This window comes from Emys orbicularis, chromosome 1 (assembly GCF_028017835.1).
Source record: "Emys orbicularis isolate rEmyOrb1 chromosome 1, rEmyOrb1.hap1, whole genome shotgun sequence".
Classification (NCBI taxonomy): Eukaryota; Metazoa; Chordata; order Testudines; family Emydidae; genus Emys; species Emys orbicularis.
Window position 1 is genome coordinate 288,189,016 of NC_088683.1, and position 20,514 is coordinate 288,209,529.

Here is a 20,514-nt window from a genome sequence, read left to right on the forward strand (position 1 = left end):
AAGTTCCATTTTATTTGCTAGCCTTGATTACCCCTTTGCTTAGTCTTTCCAAAAGTGTCTGCAGCTTTTATTTTTTAAACCACCTTTATGCATGGAACACCCATCCAATGCTGATGCTTCAGGCCATTCCTTCTCCTCTTAAGTCCCTACTGAAAACTCATTTCCTATACAATTTTCACAATAAGTGAGTCAGTGAATATTCACTCACTTTTTTCCTTATTTTACAGGTTTTTAGAAACAACTTTAGATATGTGCTCACTGTCATTCACTTAAACTCAGTATCCATGTTAACTGTACTGATGTAACCCTCATCCTTCAACATCCCTCAACATCTAAAATTTAAGAACATAATGGCCATACTGGGTCAGACCAAGGTCCATCTAGCCCAGTATCCTGTCTTCAGACAGTGGCCAATTCCGGGCACTTCAGAGGGAATGAACAGAACAGGTAATCAAGTGATTCATCCCATCATCCACTCCCAGCTTCTAGCAGTCATTTCTGACATTCTATTTTTATATGCACTCCTCTGAGAAAGGTCTTTGAATGGTTTGTTTCCATGCAGGAAGCAAAATAACCCTTTCAAATGAAGGAATAATGTGTTAGCCCAGATCACACTTATGGTTTAAAACAAAAGGTCCTTGTGTGCCTCGTAGTGAAAGACTTAATAGCTTAATTGAGGGACACCAGTCTTGCTGTTTAAGTTATATGAGCTTTAGATTTGTTTTGCTTTCCTGTTTACCACTGTATAAGTATAAATATGCTCGCTGGTACATCTGAAGGAGGAGGAAGTGCTCCCAGAGCTGATAAAGGAACAGAGAACAATGATGCCTCTAAAGCATCTGGACACCCAGAATATAGCCTGTCCAGCTGTAGAACAGACTACAGCTGCAGCAGGAAGCAGCTAAAGAAACTAGACACACTCTTGACATTTTGAGATATATGGAAGACTTTCATCAGCAAGGCTGTAGTTGATTTCTTCTCTAAATTCTTCAGAGGTAGGCTCAGCCTTAAGACCACAATTTAACAAGGTACTTAAGCACATGTCTTAATTTGAGTATGGAATAGTCCTAGTGACTTCAATGGGACTAGTCATAGGCTAGAAGTTAGGTACATGCTTGATTACTATGCTGAATCAGGGCTGAAGTTGGTCGTTTTCACTCTGGTCACAATGATATTGTATAAGTTGGTAACTGGCTTATAAAACAAAACATTTCTTCTGTTCATACAGCTTAGCTGCATGTTGTCCTGCTGTCTTGAATGAGTCTAAACCCAGCTGATCACAAAAGTAAGCCACCAACTTTGTACAGAGTTATTTTTATTTTAGGAGCATTTATTCTCTGCATTGGGCAAATGAGAAAGCAAAAAAGTCATTTGCATATTTAAATACCTACTTCTGCTACTGCTCAAAAAAGGAATCATGAGAGACTTGAAAGGTGAACAAACACGCATCGCCTACCTCATCTAAATATTTGGAACTCTCTCTTTCTGCTTCTTGCTGAGCCTGTAGCCATTCTTCCCGCAATTTCTCCTGTTCACGTTTGTATTTCTCCTGGCGGGAAGAGTCACGGATTATATTAAAAGTAAATAAAAGTGACAGGAAAACACGACCGTCCTCATTTGTATTAAAATATTTGTTTTAAAAATAACCTTGTGCAAAGCAGTACGCCAAGTATAATAAAAACATAAGCAGCACAGAATTCTAATAGATCTCAGGTGGCGAAATCCTGACCCTAATGAAGTCAAAGGGAGTTTTACCATTGACTTCAGGGGAGCCAGGATTTCACCCTAAGCCTCAAAAGACTCACCAACCTATTACATTTCCTATCTTATAATTTGTTTTCGGTTTAGCTATGAAGTTACTTCTATTAAACTACAGTAATATCAATCTTAACTATTTGTAACAGGACTAAAAACTTTTGCGTTGGTTACAAGTTAGTAATTAGGTTCCTAAAAAAAAAAATCACTAATCATTTATTGGACCAACTTACCACACCCATCTTGTGACTGATTATTTATTAATTATTATTATTATTATATCTCCAGAAGTACCCAAAATGCGATTGGCATGGTACAAACACCTAGGGAGGCACAGGCCTTGCCTTGGAAAGATGATGGGTAAGAAAACTATATACACACACACACACACACGTAATATATATATACACTGTTTTGTTTTCATGTTGGGTTCATCATCCCCCTTAACAGAGCTTCTGCGGGTTAAATTATACTCAGTTCAACCAATAATCTTTGGATGGTTAATGAATTTGCACGTGATACTGAGGATGTAATTTGAAGATAATGAGGTTGTACACGTTTATTGAGAGCAAAGGCCTCGATCCAGCAAAGCACTTAAACACACCACAACTTTACGCACAAGTAGTGCCATTCAGTTAATTTCACTTGGACTACTCACACGCATTACTAAACTGAAGTCTATAATTTGCCCTGAAGAATCTCTCTTACTTGTGATGCGTGGAGATGGAAACATTAGGGTTGCCAACTTTCTAATCACACAAAACCGAACACCCTTGCCCCGTCCCTCCCCTTCCCCGAGGCCCCGCCCCAACTCACTCCATCCCCTCTCTCTCCGTCGCTCGCTCTCCTCCACCCTCACTCACTTTCACCAGGCTGGGGCAGGGGGTTGGGGTGCAGGAGCGGGATGAGGGGTTCAGGGTACAGGAGGGAGCCCTGGACTGTGGCAGGGGGTGTGGGCTCTGGGGTGGGGCTGGGGATGAAGGCTGGGGCAGCGTGTTGGGGTGTGAGGAGGGGGTGATGGGTGCGGGCTCTGGGAGGGAGTTTGGGTGCGGGAGGGGACTCAGGGATGGGCGGGGGTTGGGGTGAAGGCTCTGGGAGGGAGTTTGGGTGCAGGAGGGGGCTCAGGGATGGGGCAGGAGGTTGGGTGAAGGCTCTGGGAGGGAGTTTGGGTGCAGGAGGGGGCTCAGGGATGGGGCAGGAGGTTGGGTGAAGGCTCTGGGAGGGAGTTTGGGTGCAGGAGGGGGCTCAGGGATGGGGCAGGAGGTTGGGTGAAGGCTCTGGGAGGGAGTTTGGGTGCGGGAGGGGACTCAGGGATGGGCGGGGGTTGGGGTGAAGGCTCTGGGAGGGAGTTTGGGTGCAGGAGGGGGCTCAGGGATGGGGCAGGAGGTTGGGTGAAGGCTCTGGGAGGGAGTTTGGGTGCAGGAGGGGGCTCAGGGATGGGGCAGGGGGTTGGGGTGAAGGCTCTGGGGAGAAGTTTGGGTGCAGGGGGGCTCAGGGATGCAGCAGGGGGTTGGGGTGCAGGCTCTAGGAGGGAGTTTGGGTGCGGGAGGGAGTTCCAACTTGAGGCAGGGGGTTGGGGTGTGGGAGGGGGTTCGGGATTCAGGCTCCGGCCAGGTGGCGCTTGCCTCAGGCAGCTCCCAGTCGGTGGCACAGTGGAGCTAAGAAAGTGGGGCTCCCTGCCTGCACTGGCTCCGCACGGCTCCTGGAAGCGACCGGCATGCCTGGTTTGTAGGTAGAGGGGCAAGGGGGCTCTGTGAGCTGCCCATGCCTGCAGGTGCCACCCCCACAGCTCCCATTGGCCACGGTTCCTGGCCAACGGGAGCTGCAGAGCTGGCACTTGAGATGGGGGCAGTGTACAGAGCCCCCATCGCCGCCCCTGCGCCTAGGAGCCGGACGTGCTGGCCACTTCTGGGAGCCATGAGAAGCCTGCCTTAGCCCCACTGCGCTGCCAACTAGACTTTTAGGTCAGTGGTGCAGACTGGACCTACCAGGGTCCCTTTTCGACTGGGCGTTCTGGTCAAAAACTGGACGCCTGGCAACTGTAGGAAACCTCCCAGCTTAATGCCAAAGTCCAGGCTGGATATGCAGGACTAGCTATACAACACCAAGTTATCACAGATGCATAATTCCCAATACAAACCATTGTTGGAAAAATTAGTACAATAGTAGCTGCCTTTTTTGTTTTAATACATATTACTAGTATGCTAGTCCAGATAAAATATTATATTCCATTGCTTAATTTTCTATTGTGACTGACAACCAAGAAAACTGGAAGTGAAGGTCACCTATTATAGAAAAATAAAATTTTAATCAAAATTAATGAAGACTAAAAGATATCCTGTATAGTCCATACACAGCATTTAAAATTATGTTTAGTTTGGCAAACTACAAATATGTATGAACTGTTCTTAAAATGAGCCTTCTTAAAAAATATTAATTACAAATTAAAAGATTCATTGTAAACAAATCATTCTGAAATCAATTAGCTGGGTTATAGACCTGTAAGTAGAGCTGGTTGAAAAGCCATTTCTTTCTAGTGAAAATTATGAAAAAAAAATTTCATTCAAAGTTGTTTATTTAAATTTTTTGCAGGGAAAATTCAAAACAAAACAATGTGCATCACATCAACATTTTGTTTCAATTCACCTTTTGAAACAGTACATTTTGATTTTCAGTTTTGGGATTTTTGGTGCATTTTCCCCTCAGCCTCTCCCTCCCCCCCCCCCTTTTTTTTAATTTGCCATTGACTGCAATAAAACCCTGATCATTATTATTCCCCCCCCCCTTCTTTTTTCGCTCTAACTTTTCAAACTCTCTCTAAATTTGGAAAAGTTACAGAGTGACAAAAGGAAAAATGAAACTAACTCTGCTATTGTGTAACTTTTCCAGAATTGGATAGGTTCAGAAAAGTAGGCCATCCAAAGTCTAATATTAATAATTGTTAATACTTCTGCTGCTTTTATTCATAGATCTCACAGCACTTTAGAAACTTGAATGAGTGGAATTATCATTGTACAAATGGGAGAAGTGAGGTGCACAGAAGTGAAACCACTCATCCAATGTTATACAGCATCTCAGAGGCAGAGCTAGAAACGGCCTAAGTCTACTGAATGGCAGTCCGATATCCTTCCCTCAGTCAAGGGAATACCTGTCTATGAGTACGTAGTTAAACTGTACCTGAAGTAAACGTTCCTGTTCTTTCTGCCATTTTTCCTGTCGTTTCCTCTCTTCTTCTTGGTCCCAAGTCCAACGACTAGGAGCATTAATAGATGGAACTGGGAGCTAAAACATCACAAAAAGAGGATGATTAATCCACTGTCATTTTAAAAAAAACATTTTTAAAAGCTAGATACAAAAACATTTACAAACATTAGCTACAACCTTAGTGCAATAAGAACCTACACACTTACAACAGTTAAATTGTAACCATTATTACGAGCTTTAAAAAAGGTTTATTCAGCAATCTGGATAGGTTTCCGACCAAAATAAGAGCATGCAATATAAGAACAATAGGAAACATAAAAGCAGGGTTCCCGGAAATGAACAAAGCCAGACAAACTAATAACCTCTTCCATTACATTTATTTATAAGCAGTTTGTAAGCAGTACTCACATCAGACACTGCAGGCTCCGAGCCTCCTGTAGGATTTAGGGTAGGGAGGGGAAATAGAAAAAATGAAAAAACATTACAATTATGTGTTATGAGGTTTGTTTAAATGTGGAAAGTTTCACTTGTATGAATTCCAGGATATAATTTGTTAAACTTTAAACCATACTTGTTTCATTTGACCCTAATTCCCTTTATTTAGGTCAAGGAATCAAACTAACACACATCTATCCAGGAAGTTTTTGAAAAGAGAATAACCCTATAATATGTTCAAATCTTTCAGACGCTATCTATAATTACTTGGTCTTGAATTAGCAGTACATTCCCAGCCTTGTAACATGAAGGACTAATTACAGTTTTCCCGTAGCTACTCTGAAAAAATAACTCAATGCTGTTTCATAATCAAATAAGCTACTCTCTTAACTTAAACAGTTTTGTTAGGATTCAGTTATACTGGTTATATAGTCAGGATGCTAGAGACTCACATTTTACATGTATTAATACCAATAGGCCTTCCAAAAGCAACTAATCTTCCATTACTAACCAACATAAATACCTCCTACTCTACTCCCAGAGAGAGGGCATCTTCGACTTTTCCACACTTGATAGTGTGTGTCAAACCTGATATTTGAAGGTTGTCACTCTAGCTCTGAGCTTATGCCACAGTGATAAAAAAAAATGCATGCATTGCACTGCTAAACTAAACACTGTGGAAAAACTGTGGGAAATACACACTTACGATTCAGGTTTTTGTTTTGTTTGATTTATTTAAAAAACAAATTCTTGTCCATTTAACTTTATTGTCCCAAATAACCAATAGTTTAGATCATGTTACTCACCTGCAAAATTTAATTGGTGGGAAAAAAATAACAGGAAAGCAACATATTGGAACCTATTATTTTCCTACACTATAACAAAACATGGAGAAAGTGGAGCAAATTTGGTGTACAAAAAAGCATAATGGCTCAGAGGTCTTATGTCAAATTAATGTATGTTCATTTTTATATCAATTATATATCTTCAAAAACAGGAATTTATAATTAGTGACAAAATTAAAGCTCCTTACGTGAAACTATTAACATACCATATATTTTAACTATTAATACAATATGTATGTGGATATTAATAGTATGCTTTACTATATGAAAAGGTTTTTTGCAAATGAGGGAAAAAGGACTGCAAATAAAATACTGCTATTAAATTCATTATATGAAAAATAATAAGGAAACAAAATATTTAACCAAGGAAAATACAGTATTATCTTAACAGTTTGTTCAAAATTTCATTATGTTTAAAAATACAAAGCACAAATTTAGAAATGAACAGCATGAAGTGTGCAGTGGCATTTCAAATGTCACTTTAAAAAGACAACCACTCAGTGAATTCCTAGCTCTCCTGGAGTCAATGGCAAAATGCCATTGACTTCCATGGGTCCAGAATTTCATTCTCAAGGTCTACAGCAAAATATTGAAACATACAAAACCATTTTGAAGACAGTGTTAGATATTTGACATTAGTGAAAATATGAGATGTGACATGCAGAACATACCAGAAAAGCAAGCCTACAAAACTGTAATGAGAGCTTTATTTTGCACACCTTAAAGCATAATAATAATTAAAAAAATACAATTAGATTTTTTGCAAAATTTGTATTGCATTTTCTTTGGACTTGGTCATTGTTACCTACTTTATAATAGTAAGTTATCCATTTTATTGTATTCTATCAATTTGGACATAGGTGTAAAGCAGCAGCTTTGAATAAACTGAATTTACTATTAAATATTTTAACAACTCTTTAGCCTCTGCACTAAAACTGTGCTGGAATGGTCAGTTTTAAGCTGTTTTGTAGGGAGTTGCAAACCTGAAACAAATCTGTTACAAGTGGAAAAGTGTTTTGAACAGCATATCACAGGTTTAAAAAGTTTTACATATACAAAAAAAAACCACACAAAGCCCATTACCACAAAGGTAGACCCATGAATTGTAACAACCTGATGACCCTGGGGAAAGAACGGAAATGGATTATGTTGCTTTGTCATGGTTGCAACAAACAACACTGAAAAGGTTTAGTACCCAGCACCAGAGACTTAATAGGTAGAATGTACAGTGGGAACAATTTCATGAAAGTACATGAAATGTTAGCTTTTTGTTTTACCTTGTTCAAAAAATTGTGACCGCCTTTTTAAGTTTTTCAAAGAAATAGGTTCAGATTCTATTTGAAAAATACAAAGAATACAAAGAAGTCAATACGGTGCTGTCTAACTACATATTTTTTTAATGACTATTGCCACTGGATAACAAATGACATTCATCAGACCTTTCCAATCTACAGTAACATCACTTGGAAAAAACTGAAGGATAGAGAAAAGCTAACCTTTTATTATAACAAATGCAGATTTTTTTTTAGTAGGTTACATCACACAGAGATTAGTACTTCATTTTAGTACAACTGCTATCCATCTACTATAACAGCATGGTTGACCCACTTTGTGTGGGCCTGGAGATCTGGCAGCACCATTTTTCTTACTTAAGATCCCACCCAGATTTTAAAAGTCTCTGATAGATTTTACAAATTCAGATTCTTTGGCATCTCTTCTCCTATACTACCCTCAATTTAACTGTGAGTCAAATGCAATGGCGCCTTTGCCTATGTATCTATTCTCCTGTTCACAAGGCTCACCTATAATCCACCATGCACATTTACAATACTATACAATGTAATTGCATAAGTGGTTCCCATTAGGGAATTCGAATTCTATTAGGAGGTTTAAGTGCCTACTTTCCCTCCCCTTCTTCCCTCCCCCCAAGGCTACCTTTGTTAACTGAGTCACTAACAGTTATGGCACAGAGCCAACAATATGCAGTCCACATACCGGGGGGGGGGGGGGAGGGGGGGGGGGGAGGGAGAGAAGAAGTATCACACTTGAGTTCTAGCAAAACAGATATTTGGATGCTCTTCATCCCATGTCTCCAGGAAGGAGGTTGGAAGGGAGAGAAACCAAATATTCAAATTCTTAAAGGCAGAGGAAAGACTGATCAGCATAAGGCATCTTTATGTTATAACCACCATTGCAGAATGGATAGGTGGAGTTAAGTTTCTGTGTCTTCTTGTTTCTCCTCTTTCATCCCTACCATACAGTCAGTCCACAACCAGTCATGCTGAGATCTAGGAACTTATCAGTACTCTGTTTGCAGTTCTTAAACCATTCAATGCTCCCTGGAATAGAACTCCATGCCTCTCAGATGCAATTGGACCTACGTGCTACACTTGTAGCTTTCATTTTCTCAGAGGCCTAATATTTATTTCACTGTACTAGTAATATTTACAGATATAATCCATGTTCTCTCCTCTCAATTAGTAGCTGAAAATATTGACAGTTTACCTTTTTGTTCATTAGAGCTCGGATCTGCTTGCATTCCATTTATCACTTTTGCTCCAGTATCCTACAAATAGGAAACAATTTTAGTATAATTTCATGTGAATCAAGTTTAACATTTCCTCCCATAGGAATTCCGCACAGCAAAGTGTGTCAGGTTGTTATAAATTCCTCAAGTTAAAGAAATTGTTTAAATCTTCTTGCATATATTTTATACAATAAAAAGACCGTAGGCATTAGCTGGGATTAATGACCAGTTGCAAGATGATGGCCGAAAGGAAACCATTTTCTGGTGAATTAATGTCATGGGCCAAGATGGATACCCCAGTGTTTTGTTTATAAATAAAAGCGCACAATTTCTGTTTCTTGGAATGGCAGCATTCATTTAAACTGTCACTGGAAATCCCTCGTACTGCGCATTTCTAAAGAATTCATGCTCTAAGGGTTATTATAATCAAAAATATGTTCTGATTAAACTTAAAACAGCCGGTACATTTTTTTTGTATTGCTTACACACTCATCTGGGCATACAAAGGTCACTCAAAATGTGTTATTGGCCTTAAACAACATCATCTCAGTATTAGCAGTATCCCATGTGTTTCCTATAATAAGCATATGGAAGTAAAGGGAATACAGCAAACCCTGCAGTAACTTTATTTAAGGCAAAATTGACAAATTTTTAAAGGTGACCACTACATGTACATAACTTAACAATAATTCAAGTACACAAACAATATAATGACAAAACCAAACTGCTCCTCACTCCTTGTCTACTGAAAAAAGCCATCAATCTTCATTCAGTAAAGATGTTCACGCTTATTTTATTATGCAGCCAGGAAGACCAAACAGTATGATGTCATTCTGAATAAATTAGTAAATCTAAACTCTAGATGCAGGGGAGAATCACCCCTAGACTCAACGAGGGCAAAGGGGAATCAGGGAACCCTCTGATTCTGTACCGGCCTGGTGCAGACATCAAGAGCAGCCTAGTGGCTGCTCTAAATTATATCAGTGGAGGATTGAAAAAACAGAGATCCAATCTGCCAAGTCCTCAGCCCACTCCTATCCTGGGGTGAAAGTGCCATCTAGCACAAGAGCTGCCACCGCTAGGTTTAGATAAATGGAGAGTTCCTCCCCACAAGGGGAACTGTCCGCTGGCTATTTATGGCCAGAATATGGCTCCTTTGTGCCGCTCATTCTGGAGAATGTGCTCCTATGTCTGAAACTACATCAGTGCTCAAATAATTTTACTATACCATGCAGTCTTTGTGCAGTTATGCAGAAATCAGTTACCTAAAAATGTAATTGCTACCAGAACAAAAATATTGCTACCGTGTGATGCTGTGACTCCACATAATATTACACTAGTTTTGTACAGAAATAAGTTAGACACACAGGAATTAATATATTTAAATATATTAATAGATTCTAGTATTCTAGTTAGAAAGCAAAATGAAAACTGCTTTCCTGGAATTACTACAATTACTTTCTTATTCCTCTGTGAGGCCTTAAAGCTTTCCCTTCATTTCTGCTCCCAACACCCAAACACCGTTCACCCCCTGAAAAAAAAAAATCTTACAGAATTTTGAAGGCTGTAGGAGAAATCTCTTTTGGCTGATATGTTTGAAGAGTTCGTAGAATTCTGATCTCCAGAAGTTGCATCAATCCATTTATTTTCAGGTGTACCTACAATGTTGGTAGCCATACTGGTGAGATTGAGGATTTTATGCCTTACATATGGCAGGGAAGGCTGGTCTTTGCCCCAATCTGATTGGCACATGGAGATCAAGAAATGAATGTGGACAGAAAAGTCAAAGTATAAAGAATAAAAGTTAGTGAAAACACATTCTCATTTAAAAAAAACAAGAAGAGATAAAGATGAAGTAGGTAGAATTCGTAAAGACAGGAAATGGTTAGGGCTTTTATAAACAGACCAGCTTCCCATAACAAGCAAGAGTTAGTCAAAAGATGGGCTTGACAAATACTAGCAAGTTTACTAAGATTCATTACATAAACATGAAGTTCTGTAGTTCAACATTACAAATATAGATATTAATATTAATTGAAAGTTATTTTTTCACAACAATGTCATTGGAAAGGACAAAAGTTCTCTCACCTATAATCAAGCCATAGGGGGAGTGAGCAGTAAGTTGTATTTTAACTGACAGACACACTGCTCCTGGAACATTAGCTACAAGTTTTACAGGAGTACAATCCACCAAATTTGTCCCTGCAAATTTATGGATGGATGTTATAATCCACACTACAATTGATTAGACCACACAGGTAAAAGAGTTTTAAGTGGCAGACAGCACCTTTAACTATATAGTAACTAGGAAGAGAAATTGTCCTCACCATAACTAAACCAAAGCAGCAAAATGGGTAAGGAGATGGCTACCCCTGGCCTAACCTCTACATTGACCTCAACCAGGAATTCAGCCCAGGAGATGGACTCCCACATCACCTTCCCCTCATGCAGGACATGAGTGTATAAATGAGAAGTGCCTCAATTTACAGATGACTTAAAACCACTCAAAACCCCAAAATCAATTAAGGTCTCTGTGAGAAGCCTCCTAGGTTTATCGCAAGAGCTGACCCCATTACTTTCTAGCCTAACCTACACTGGACACTAGACAAGTTGTGACAGACCACTTTGTTTGTTTGTTTTTAAACTAATAACTTTTTCTACTTACCCCAATGCATGAACTTCTAATGGTGAATGCCAAACACTCACTGCACATCAGCCATACGTGGGCAGAGGGAAAATCCTTTCCTGATCCTAAAAAGGGCCAGCCCCAGAGCATATCTGGATTTCTGGCAAGGCAACTACACAACCCAGCAAGAATGTAAGTGTATGTCCATGCTACAGGGCCAGCATGGTGCTAGCATGAGTAGGAGGGAATTTTTAATGCCAAATGGATGGGCTGAATGACCTAATCAGCTCTTATAGCCCTCCCCTGAACGGGCCAATCATAACACAGAGGGGCAATGGCAAGCTCTGCACTCTCCCTCCCCACCAGCTGCTCATTTCGCACACATCCTCCATCCTGAGGGGGACACAGGGTGCAATGTTATATCAGAAAAAGGGGGACACTGCTGCCTCTCTCAGATGCCAGCAAGGATCCTAGGAATGGACATCACCTCCTGGTCTGACAGAACTATCCTCCACCCCTAAACTGAGGTGGCAAGAAGGGGGCATTTTCAATTCCTTTCTGTGGTGCCCTTATGTATCTAACAAAATAATCTAGGACGTACATGTAACTATGCACTCCCTCAAAAATTAGACCAACGCATAACAGAGTGGTCACCAGTTTAAGGTTAGCAGACTTGCTAATTAAGTTATTTGCGATACAAACCATATAAAAAAGAAACCCCAAGTTGTGTTATAATAAAATACACACACTAACAAAGCATGTAGTTTCAGAAAAGGTGTTGCCGAAGCAAGGACTACAGGCCCCAACCCATCAGAGCAACTTCACTAAACAAAGCTTATTCACCTTATACAACAGGCTGTAGCTGCCCAGCGAAACAACTCACCATTTTTTCCATATCGTCTGACATCCATGACCAGGTTTCCAGTTTCTAGTGCATTGGCCATGGCTTTCTCCCACTGATTATGGTCCATTTGTGAAACTCTTGTGCCGTCAACAGCAATGATTTCATCATCTACTTGCAGCTGGCCAAGGTCTGCAGTGCTACCTAACAGATCAGACCAAAAATTCCTCATGTCTGGGGGTACTTAAACACTTCTACCAAAGTCAGGATGGGGAAAGTGGCTATTCAGTTTGTTTCCTGAAAACAATGCTTATATCCAGAAATTTAAGTAAACTTAGTAAAACTTGCTATCGTACACTGGCCTCTCTGGGGTATGTAATGCTGGGTATCTTGGTTAGTGTAGAAGTACTATATAGTTTTCTATTATAAAATAGATCTGTGGAAGTTGGAGGGGAACAAGAAACTTTCAGATTTGCATTTCATATTGCAGGTAGCCTGTTCATTGCAAAATTCTTGCTGCCTCTTTCTCACTTAGAAGCAAGACAGTGCAGGCATCCTGACATCTGTCAATAATGATAAGCTGAATTTTAACTGATGCGGTGACATAAATGGAGCTAACATGTAACAAGATTATGAATGATGCAGGAATTGCTATGTAATGATAAGTGAATACTGATGTCATGGTATCAACAGTTCAAGTGACCAGGTCAGTGAAGTACAGTTATACCATATTGTATTAGAAGACTTTCCCAAGTGAATGCATTGATTTAACTTGCATTAGGGTTAATGTTATGTTTATTATACCCCCTCATTGCTTTAAGTTAATGGGAAGCGTACAGAAAGGCAACACAATAGCTTCCCATATAAGAATACCTGGGTATGCACTAGAAAGACAATGGGGGACAGCAGTTAGCTTCAAAGATCCTGAATTTTGTCTCCAACCTTGTTTTGTAAACCTTGTTTTGCCAGGCAGGGAACTAGACATCAAAAGACTTGACTGAGCTAACGTCTGTCTTCAAAGTGAGTGGTGTGCGTCTACTCAACTGGAGTAGCAAAAGATTGCATGGAATTGCATGTGGGAAAAAGCTGGACTCTCAAGTAAGCCTCCAGGAAAAAAGTTGAAGAATTCAACGTCACACAAATCCTCCCATACCACCACCAGAAGGTAAGATATTCAAGACCAGACCAACCAACCAAATTTGAACCAATGGCACTTGCTGGGGTCTCCAGATTACATCTGTAGACATACGTCAGATGACCACTTGTGTGAACTGAGCATTTTTTCATTCCAGTACACAGGCTTTTAGATGAAGATTGAAACACTTAGTTAAGGTATTTTTTTCATAATTTTTCCTGCAGATAAAAGGTATTTTCCTTTCTAAGAAGAAGTGTAAATATTGCCATTTTTCTACTCTTATTTTCGATACAAGTATTTCTTTAGTTCTATTTGAATATTATGGTAGCAAACTAATGCTCAGCTAGCTTCATATGGTAAAATATATTTCTGATTTACACTAAAGAGCATATAGAGACAGCCCTTTGCACAAAGTAACTGATGTAAAACAGACTTAGTGGCAGTGAAAACAAATTTAAATTGCCTTTTGGATAAAGCAGTTATCAATTGTTTTAGCCTGTTTTATCTGGAAGGAGCAAGCCATGATTAACAGTGATTTAAAACCTGGCCTTAGCTTTCATTTTAAAGTCAACGTGTAAGATGATTGTTACACAATTATTTTTCTCTCTGTGAAAAGAAATGCAATGAAGTGCCAGGCCAATATGAAGCTTCCAATGGTGTCTTCTCTGCTCTGGTTTTAAGCCTGTCTTACTGCAAGGTAATATTTTAGTTGTAACCAAGGACATTATCGAATATGGAGTGAGTGTTACTGAAAAAATATCAGTGTACTCCATAAGACTTGACAGTTTATAGTTTCGTGGGAAGGGGTGGTTGAATGAACAATTTATAGTTGAATTTTTAAAAATAAATAGCAATGTAATACAAATAATTTTAATTTGTTCTTTAAAACCAACTACAAGAAACTTAAGAGATATTAATTAGAGTAAGATTCATTTCCACAGGAAAAAAATGATTAATCCTGGATATTAGTAAATATCTGAAGAAAATGGCACTATAATTTGTGAGTATTTATTCCAACACCAAATGAAACTGACTAATTCCTTTTTGTTACTTCAAAAAAAAAAAAATGTCATGCAGATCATTTAGAAGCTACAGTTACTCATGGAATGTAATATTTTACAATCTTTAACATAGTGGAGGAAAGGAAACCTGAAATTAAAAAATAGTCTGCTCACAAATACCTTTCCTATGCATCTGTCTCTAAGGTTGTAGGAAGTAAAACCTTTTAAAATATACTCCAAGAAAGGAGCAGTCTATATTTTATATGCATGCCCCTGTGATATCCCTAAGTAAGTAATTGTATTTAGCAGACATTCTGAAGCCTTAGAATGATGTCTGGTAAATAAACCAGAATTTACACCATTGCTATGGATTTAAGACTTCTTTACTTCAAAATACACTTTCAAATATTTCTAAATTAAACCAATTTTAGTGGATGAAAATACAGAGGAATCATAGCTTATTTAGCCTTTAGCAGTCAAATACTGTTTTCTTTTCATTTTCTTTCCATCTAAATTCTTTGGAAGATTTTCATTCATCATTAAAATTAAATGCCTTTGTCTAGCAGTCTCAATCCATTAACAGTAAGAGCAAAGTTCATAAAAGGGTTAAATATTAGTTTACCTTCTTCAATTGTTTGTATAAAAACCCCAGAAGGTTTCCAATTTGTGATGAACCCAAAGTTGCGACTGTTACCAGGTCTCTGGTTTATACTGATTCTCATTTCACTGTACGGGTCCTGAAAAATAAAACATGACACTGCACTATCTGGTGTCACAGGCATCTACATGAAGGAAAGTTTATCCACTAAATAAGTGAGGCTACTCACAATGTACGCTTTAATTATCTATTAACTGACTATAAAGCGGTTTTCTTTGTAGAACATGCTAACTAGCTTTTTTACTTAGATAATTATGTTTTAAAGGTTACATAGAAGACATTTAGTATACCCATACATATTTAACTGTCTGTAGATATTATTAAATTCATCATAACATGGTGTTTAGTGCAAAATGCTTTAATAAGAGTTTATAGGAAGGAATTAGCTGACAGTGTGACACCCATGAAGGGTGAAATGGACAGCTAGTTTACACAAATTGCATCTCAAGAGACCAATTTATTAAATTAATTATGAAAGATTTGAAGAAATGAAAACCCTAAATGGGTCATCATACATAGGGTGACCAGATGGCAAATGTGAAAAATTGGTGTGTGTGTGTGTGTGTGTGTGTGTGTGTGTAAGTAAATAGGTGCCTATATAAAAAAAAAAGTCCCAAATATCGGGACTGTGCCTATAAAATCGGGATATCTGGTCACCCCAGTCATAGTTAACCTGTGGAATTAACTGCATCATGAGACTGAGGCTCATAATCTAACTGGAATTTGAAAAAGCTGGATAAAATTACTCATTTCATCTATAATTATGCATACTAAGGCAGGGGTAAGCCATGCTCCTTTAGGCCCCAATCCTGTAACGGGATCTATTCATGTGGACCACTGTCTCTGTGTGGAGTTCTAATGAATGCGTTCTGTATGAACACAGGGGTCTTAAATTGTAAGCAAATTACTAGAGCTGCTGAGAAACCAAAATTTCCATTCCTGGGAAATTCTAACATTTCGAAATTTACCATGAAACAAAAATTCTGAAAAAAAGTCAACTCAGAACTATGAAAAATATTATTTCATTTTGATAATATTGAAACACTATAATATAATGTAATATGATAGAATATAAAAGCGGAAACAAAATTAGTTGACATTATAAAAGTCAAAGTGAATTGTTTTTCAACATTATCGAAATGAGAAAATCGTAACACTTCATTTAGATTTTTTTGGGTTGAAAAATGTTAAAATGGACATTTCCACAAAACGAATATGTTAATACTAAACCCTTTACTGTGGCAGGGTAGGCCACTATTACTGTATTATATACAGTATCATTCAGGAGATAATTAGTTCGTACGAACGAGCAGCAACATCACTGGCTGAAGCAGCAACAGTTCCAGCACCATCACTGGTGGCAAGAAGGAACTGAGAGTGGGGAGAACTGGCGGCGCCCTATATACCACGGCATGTACGCGCCACTCCAGGGGGTGCTGGAGCCGGTCCCCTACAGATACTGCTGAGGGAAAAACTTCTAGCACCGGTGCATGTGGCAAGCACACACACCTAAGCTGAATGGACATGAGCAAGCACTCGAAGAAGAATACAAAGATCTGCATAATTCCTGGACATTCTACACTGTTCTGAGTAGCAACTGTCCTCAAATCTCCATCCATATACTTACAAACGTTGTCATCCTAATTTCTAGCCTCTACCCCCATCAGGTCACTGTCTAACCCTATATACATTAATATCAAAACAATTCAATCAGAGGAATTATTCTAATTAGTGATGGGGGAAGAGCTAAATTATAATGAGCAAGGAGGAGCAGGGAAAATATAGCAAGTAATAAGACTGGGTGGGATGACACGATGAAGAGGAGGTTACAAGCAGAGGCAGCCATATGGTTGGGCAAGTCGGAGGACAATAGCCAGTTGTGCAGAGGGGTTTACAATAGTCAGAGCCCAGGTTGCAGAAGGGGCACATACTGCAATACACCAATATGACATTTCTTCCTGTTTACCAGGTAATAATCTTGGCCAATAAAGTTACAGACACTCACAGTATACAAGTCCAGGACAGATATTTCTGAGTTAGTTATTAGTCTAAGATACAGCTATTAGCTTATAAACCAGTAAATGCCCTTATATTATTTAAATAGGCTTTTACTTTTCTTGCTATACAACTGATCTCACTGAATATAAGGAGAGCATTACACTAAATTTAATATAGTATATTGAGTAAGTTCAATACAGTATCATATATTAAGAAAGTATTTGGCTGTTAAATGTTCCATAAATGTAGGATGGATAAAAATCAATTATATTTTTATTTAAATTAAATAGGTTTGTTTATTTATAAAAAGAAAAATTTATTTAAAGTTAAATTTGAAATTATGACAACATATGCTAACACAAACTTACTATAATTTATTAAAAAACATTTAAAGTTTTAAAGAAAATCAAACTGCTGAACTAGGAGAAGTCACTGGCTAAGCACTGGAACCAGAGAGTTTGTTGAAGTACTAAACTAGCATTTGACAGCAGTAGTCTCTTCTGCAGGTGCAGAGATTATTTTCTTCATTTCAATTTACTCAACTAGTTCAGTTCAATGACAAATGAAAACATAAGAAAGCTTGACATGGTGATCAGAAACAATCACTTCAATTTACTAAACTATAGATACTACTTCCTTTGTTCAATAAATCAATTCGTTTTAATGCAAAGTATGTTTTGATAAGGAAAAAGTTTACATATCCAGCATATTTAAGATAATAAAATACTATTTAAATAAAGCTATTTATTGAATTCCAATTTCCTTGCAAATCAGTCTAAGAAATGCATCATTCACCATTTTCTATCATAATAAAAAGTAACAATTAAGAATCTGAATAAATGTATGTTAAGCTATATAATTGCTTAAATAAATGTGTATAGATAGTGTATTCTCCTAATTAGCAAAAGTAGTATCTAATTTAGTGTATAGACTAGATTCACTTGCATATCAACACATTCTGATATGCAAATAAACTAATGAGACTCAACCTTTCTTTAGGAAAATAACTGAAAAATACAAATACAGAACCAGTTAAACTTGATTATTTAAATTTATATCAATCCATACTGCAAGAAGGTCTCATGTCTATTATTTTCATCTCCTCAATCTGAAGATGTGTTCTCCCTCCTCAAGCCCAGCTCTGAACAGAAGGGCACTCCATCTCCATGCACTGAACTGCACCATTTGGACAGGTCCATCCCAATGCCTACGGTGCTCTACAAATGCCACATGAATGGTTCAGTGGTTCACAGAGATACCAGTCTCTCACTTGGCTGTGAAATGCCTTACCAGCACACAAGTGGACATCTCAATTTGTGGGAAAGGAGTTCCCACCTTAACTATAGCTTGACGCATGCTGTATTAAAAAAAAAAAAAATTCCTCATTTGCCAGGCAGGAGAGTTTACCATCACATACCTGATAACCAAGCCCCAGCTAGGCTTGGTCTGAGTTTTGATACAGAGAATAGAATGAAATATGACCCAGAACATTGTTTCCATTCAGCTCACATGAGCCATAAAAAAGGACCCATATCTAACCTAATATAATTCCTTTTACTGCAATGCACTGAAACCATCTCCTCCTACATGCAATCATGCTGTCAGAACCTTTGATTAAATAAAGTAGGATGACAGGCCAGGCAGCAACGCTAGGAGCCTGTGGTGTAAAATGAAAAATATTTCATTTCAAAGTTGGTTTAAAAAAAAAAAAAACTGTTCAAAATAATATTTGCAAATCTATTTTAAAACAAAAATAGAGCAGGAAGTGATTGCACCAATTGGAATTCAGGGTCCTGTATTTTCCCTCCAACAGCTGACATAACTGCTATCTACAGCAGCATAAACAATGTAGAGAATGTGACTTCCAGCATGGTCTTGGGAGTTAGTGATGTTGTCAACTGTTGCAAGAAGCTACTGACAGCTGACACTATTGGTATTCGGGTTACATTTGAAAAAAGGGCAGGAAACAGCAGTCAGCAGTGAAAGAATTATGGTACCTTATGTGCCCCAGAGCTCTGAAAGTAGAGCACAGGACCTAACTTCTGAACCGAAGTTGGAAACTTTCCATTAAACAGGCAAATATTGAGGAAGTGATTTATTTTTAAAAGTAATTAGTGAATACAGTCAGAGTAAAGCAAACAAAAGAATTATTGGGGAAAAAACCCTGCCTCAAGGCATTGCAGTAAAAAGTGAAACCTGGAGTAATGCTTAGCACATTTAAAGGTTAGATTTTCAGAAGCTGGCATTCATTCCTAAAGTTTGAGGGTGCAAATAAACACTAGTGCAACTAACCCAATTAAGCCCACAAACCAGATTCTTCAATGTCCTAGTGACCTTAATTGCTGCTGCAAATAATTGTGAGTACAAAAATAGAAACCTGCTTAATGCTAAACTGAAAATTTGGCTCAATTTTTACAAGAAACAGAGACAGAGTCAAACTCAAAACAGAGAAAGGAGGTTTAGAAAGATTGTAGTAATCAAAAGAAATTACACAGGCCAAGTATTTATTTTTTCATACTCCATGGGAAAGAGAAGCGCTTCTTAAGTGAAATGGTTTATTTGTTTCTCTGAATACCTCGCTTATTGGTGAAGCATGTTAACCTATGGCTTTAATAATCTTTGTTCACACTGTCTTAGTACTACTAGGTTACTGTGGGTAATTATATACTTTCCAAACTCACCTGTAACACTGAAACCTCTGGCTCTGGCAGGCTTCTTATTTCTGCAGAAGATGCAACTGTAATAGGGTCAGGATGAGTATAATACTCTGATTTAAGACCAGGGGCCACTGCATCCTGGTATTGGGATGTAGCAGAGGCTCTCAGTGTAGGAGACTCTGTTCTTTTAATGCTTTCCTTTTCCTCCTTGCCACCACTTGTCATTGCATCTGCAGAGAGAAATGGTCCTGCTTCCAGTGTTGAAAATGAATAGCTGGTGAGCAAATTTTGAGATCTCTTGGCTCCATCTACTTCTCCATTATACTTCTGGACATCGTCCACCTGGAATGAAAATGTTGTTGTTTATATAGGCACATGCTGCTTTTTTTAAAAAGCATAAAAGCCTCAAGTTTGATTCTCAGCAAACTAAGCTAAATAGTCCACAGAAGTTTTCTTATCTTTTTCTCCATCCATTCTTTCAATGCAATTTCCCATTGCCACACCCACTACCCTATTATCCACTATTACTAAAAGAGCAAGATGGGTTTTTTCCCCTCTCAGATGCATGTGAGCAGGATAACTAATTCAAGTTTGGATTTAAAAGAAATGCACTAAAATAGCATGCTTTTAGACACATCAGTTTCAAAATTAGGGCAGCTAGGGAATTATGGAAAAGACAATACAATTTATGCAGATATGCTGATTGCCCGTATTAGGGTTCATTAACAATATATTAAGCTCGGTTGGTATAAAATTGTTCTCGTTCCATTGACTTTGATGGAATGACAATTTACATCAGCTAAAAGTATAATTATGCTAAGTAAGTTTCAGA

At 38.3% G+C, this 20,514-nt stretch overlaps 1 protein-coding gene across 1 annotated transcript in view; it reads right to left on the minus strand.

Moving 5' to 3' along the window:
- Window positions 1-20,514, minus strand: part of LMO7 (LIM domain 7) — a 128,388-nt gene that overhangs the window by 15,277 nt on the left and 92,597 nt on the right. Inside the window, 8 exon segments of the mRNA XM_065423786.1 lie at window positions 1,457-1,549; window positions 4,933-5,037; window positions 7,467-7,573; window positions 8,745-8,805; window positions 10,318-10,424; window positions 12,276-12,437; window positions 14,992-15,106; window positions 19,707-20,024. Coding sequence (XP_065279858.1) covers window positions 1,457-1,549; window positions 4,933-5,037; window positions 7,467-7,573; window positions 8,745-8,805; window positions 10,318-10,424; window positions 12,276-12,437; window positions 14,992-15,106; window positions 19,707-20,024 — 1,068 coding nt within the window.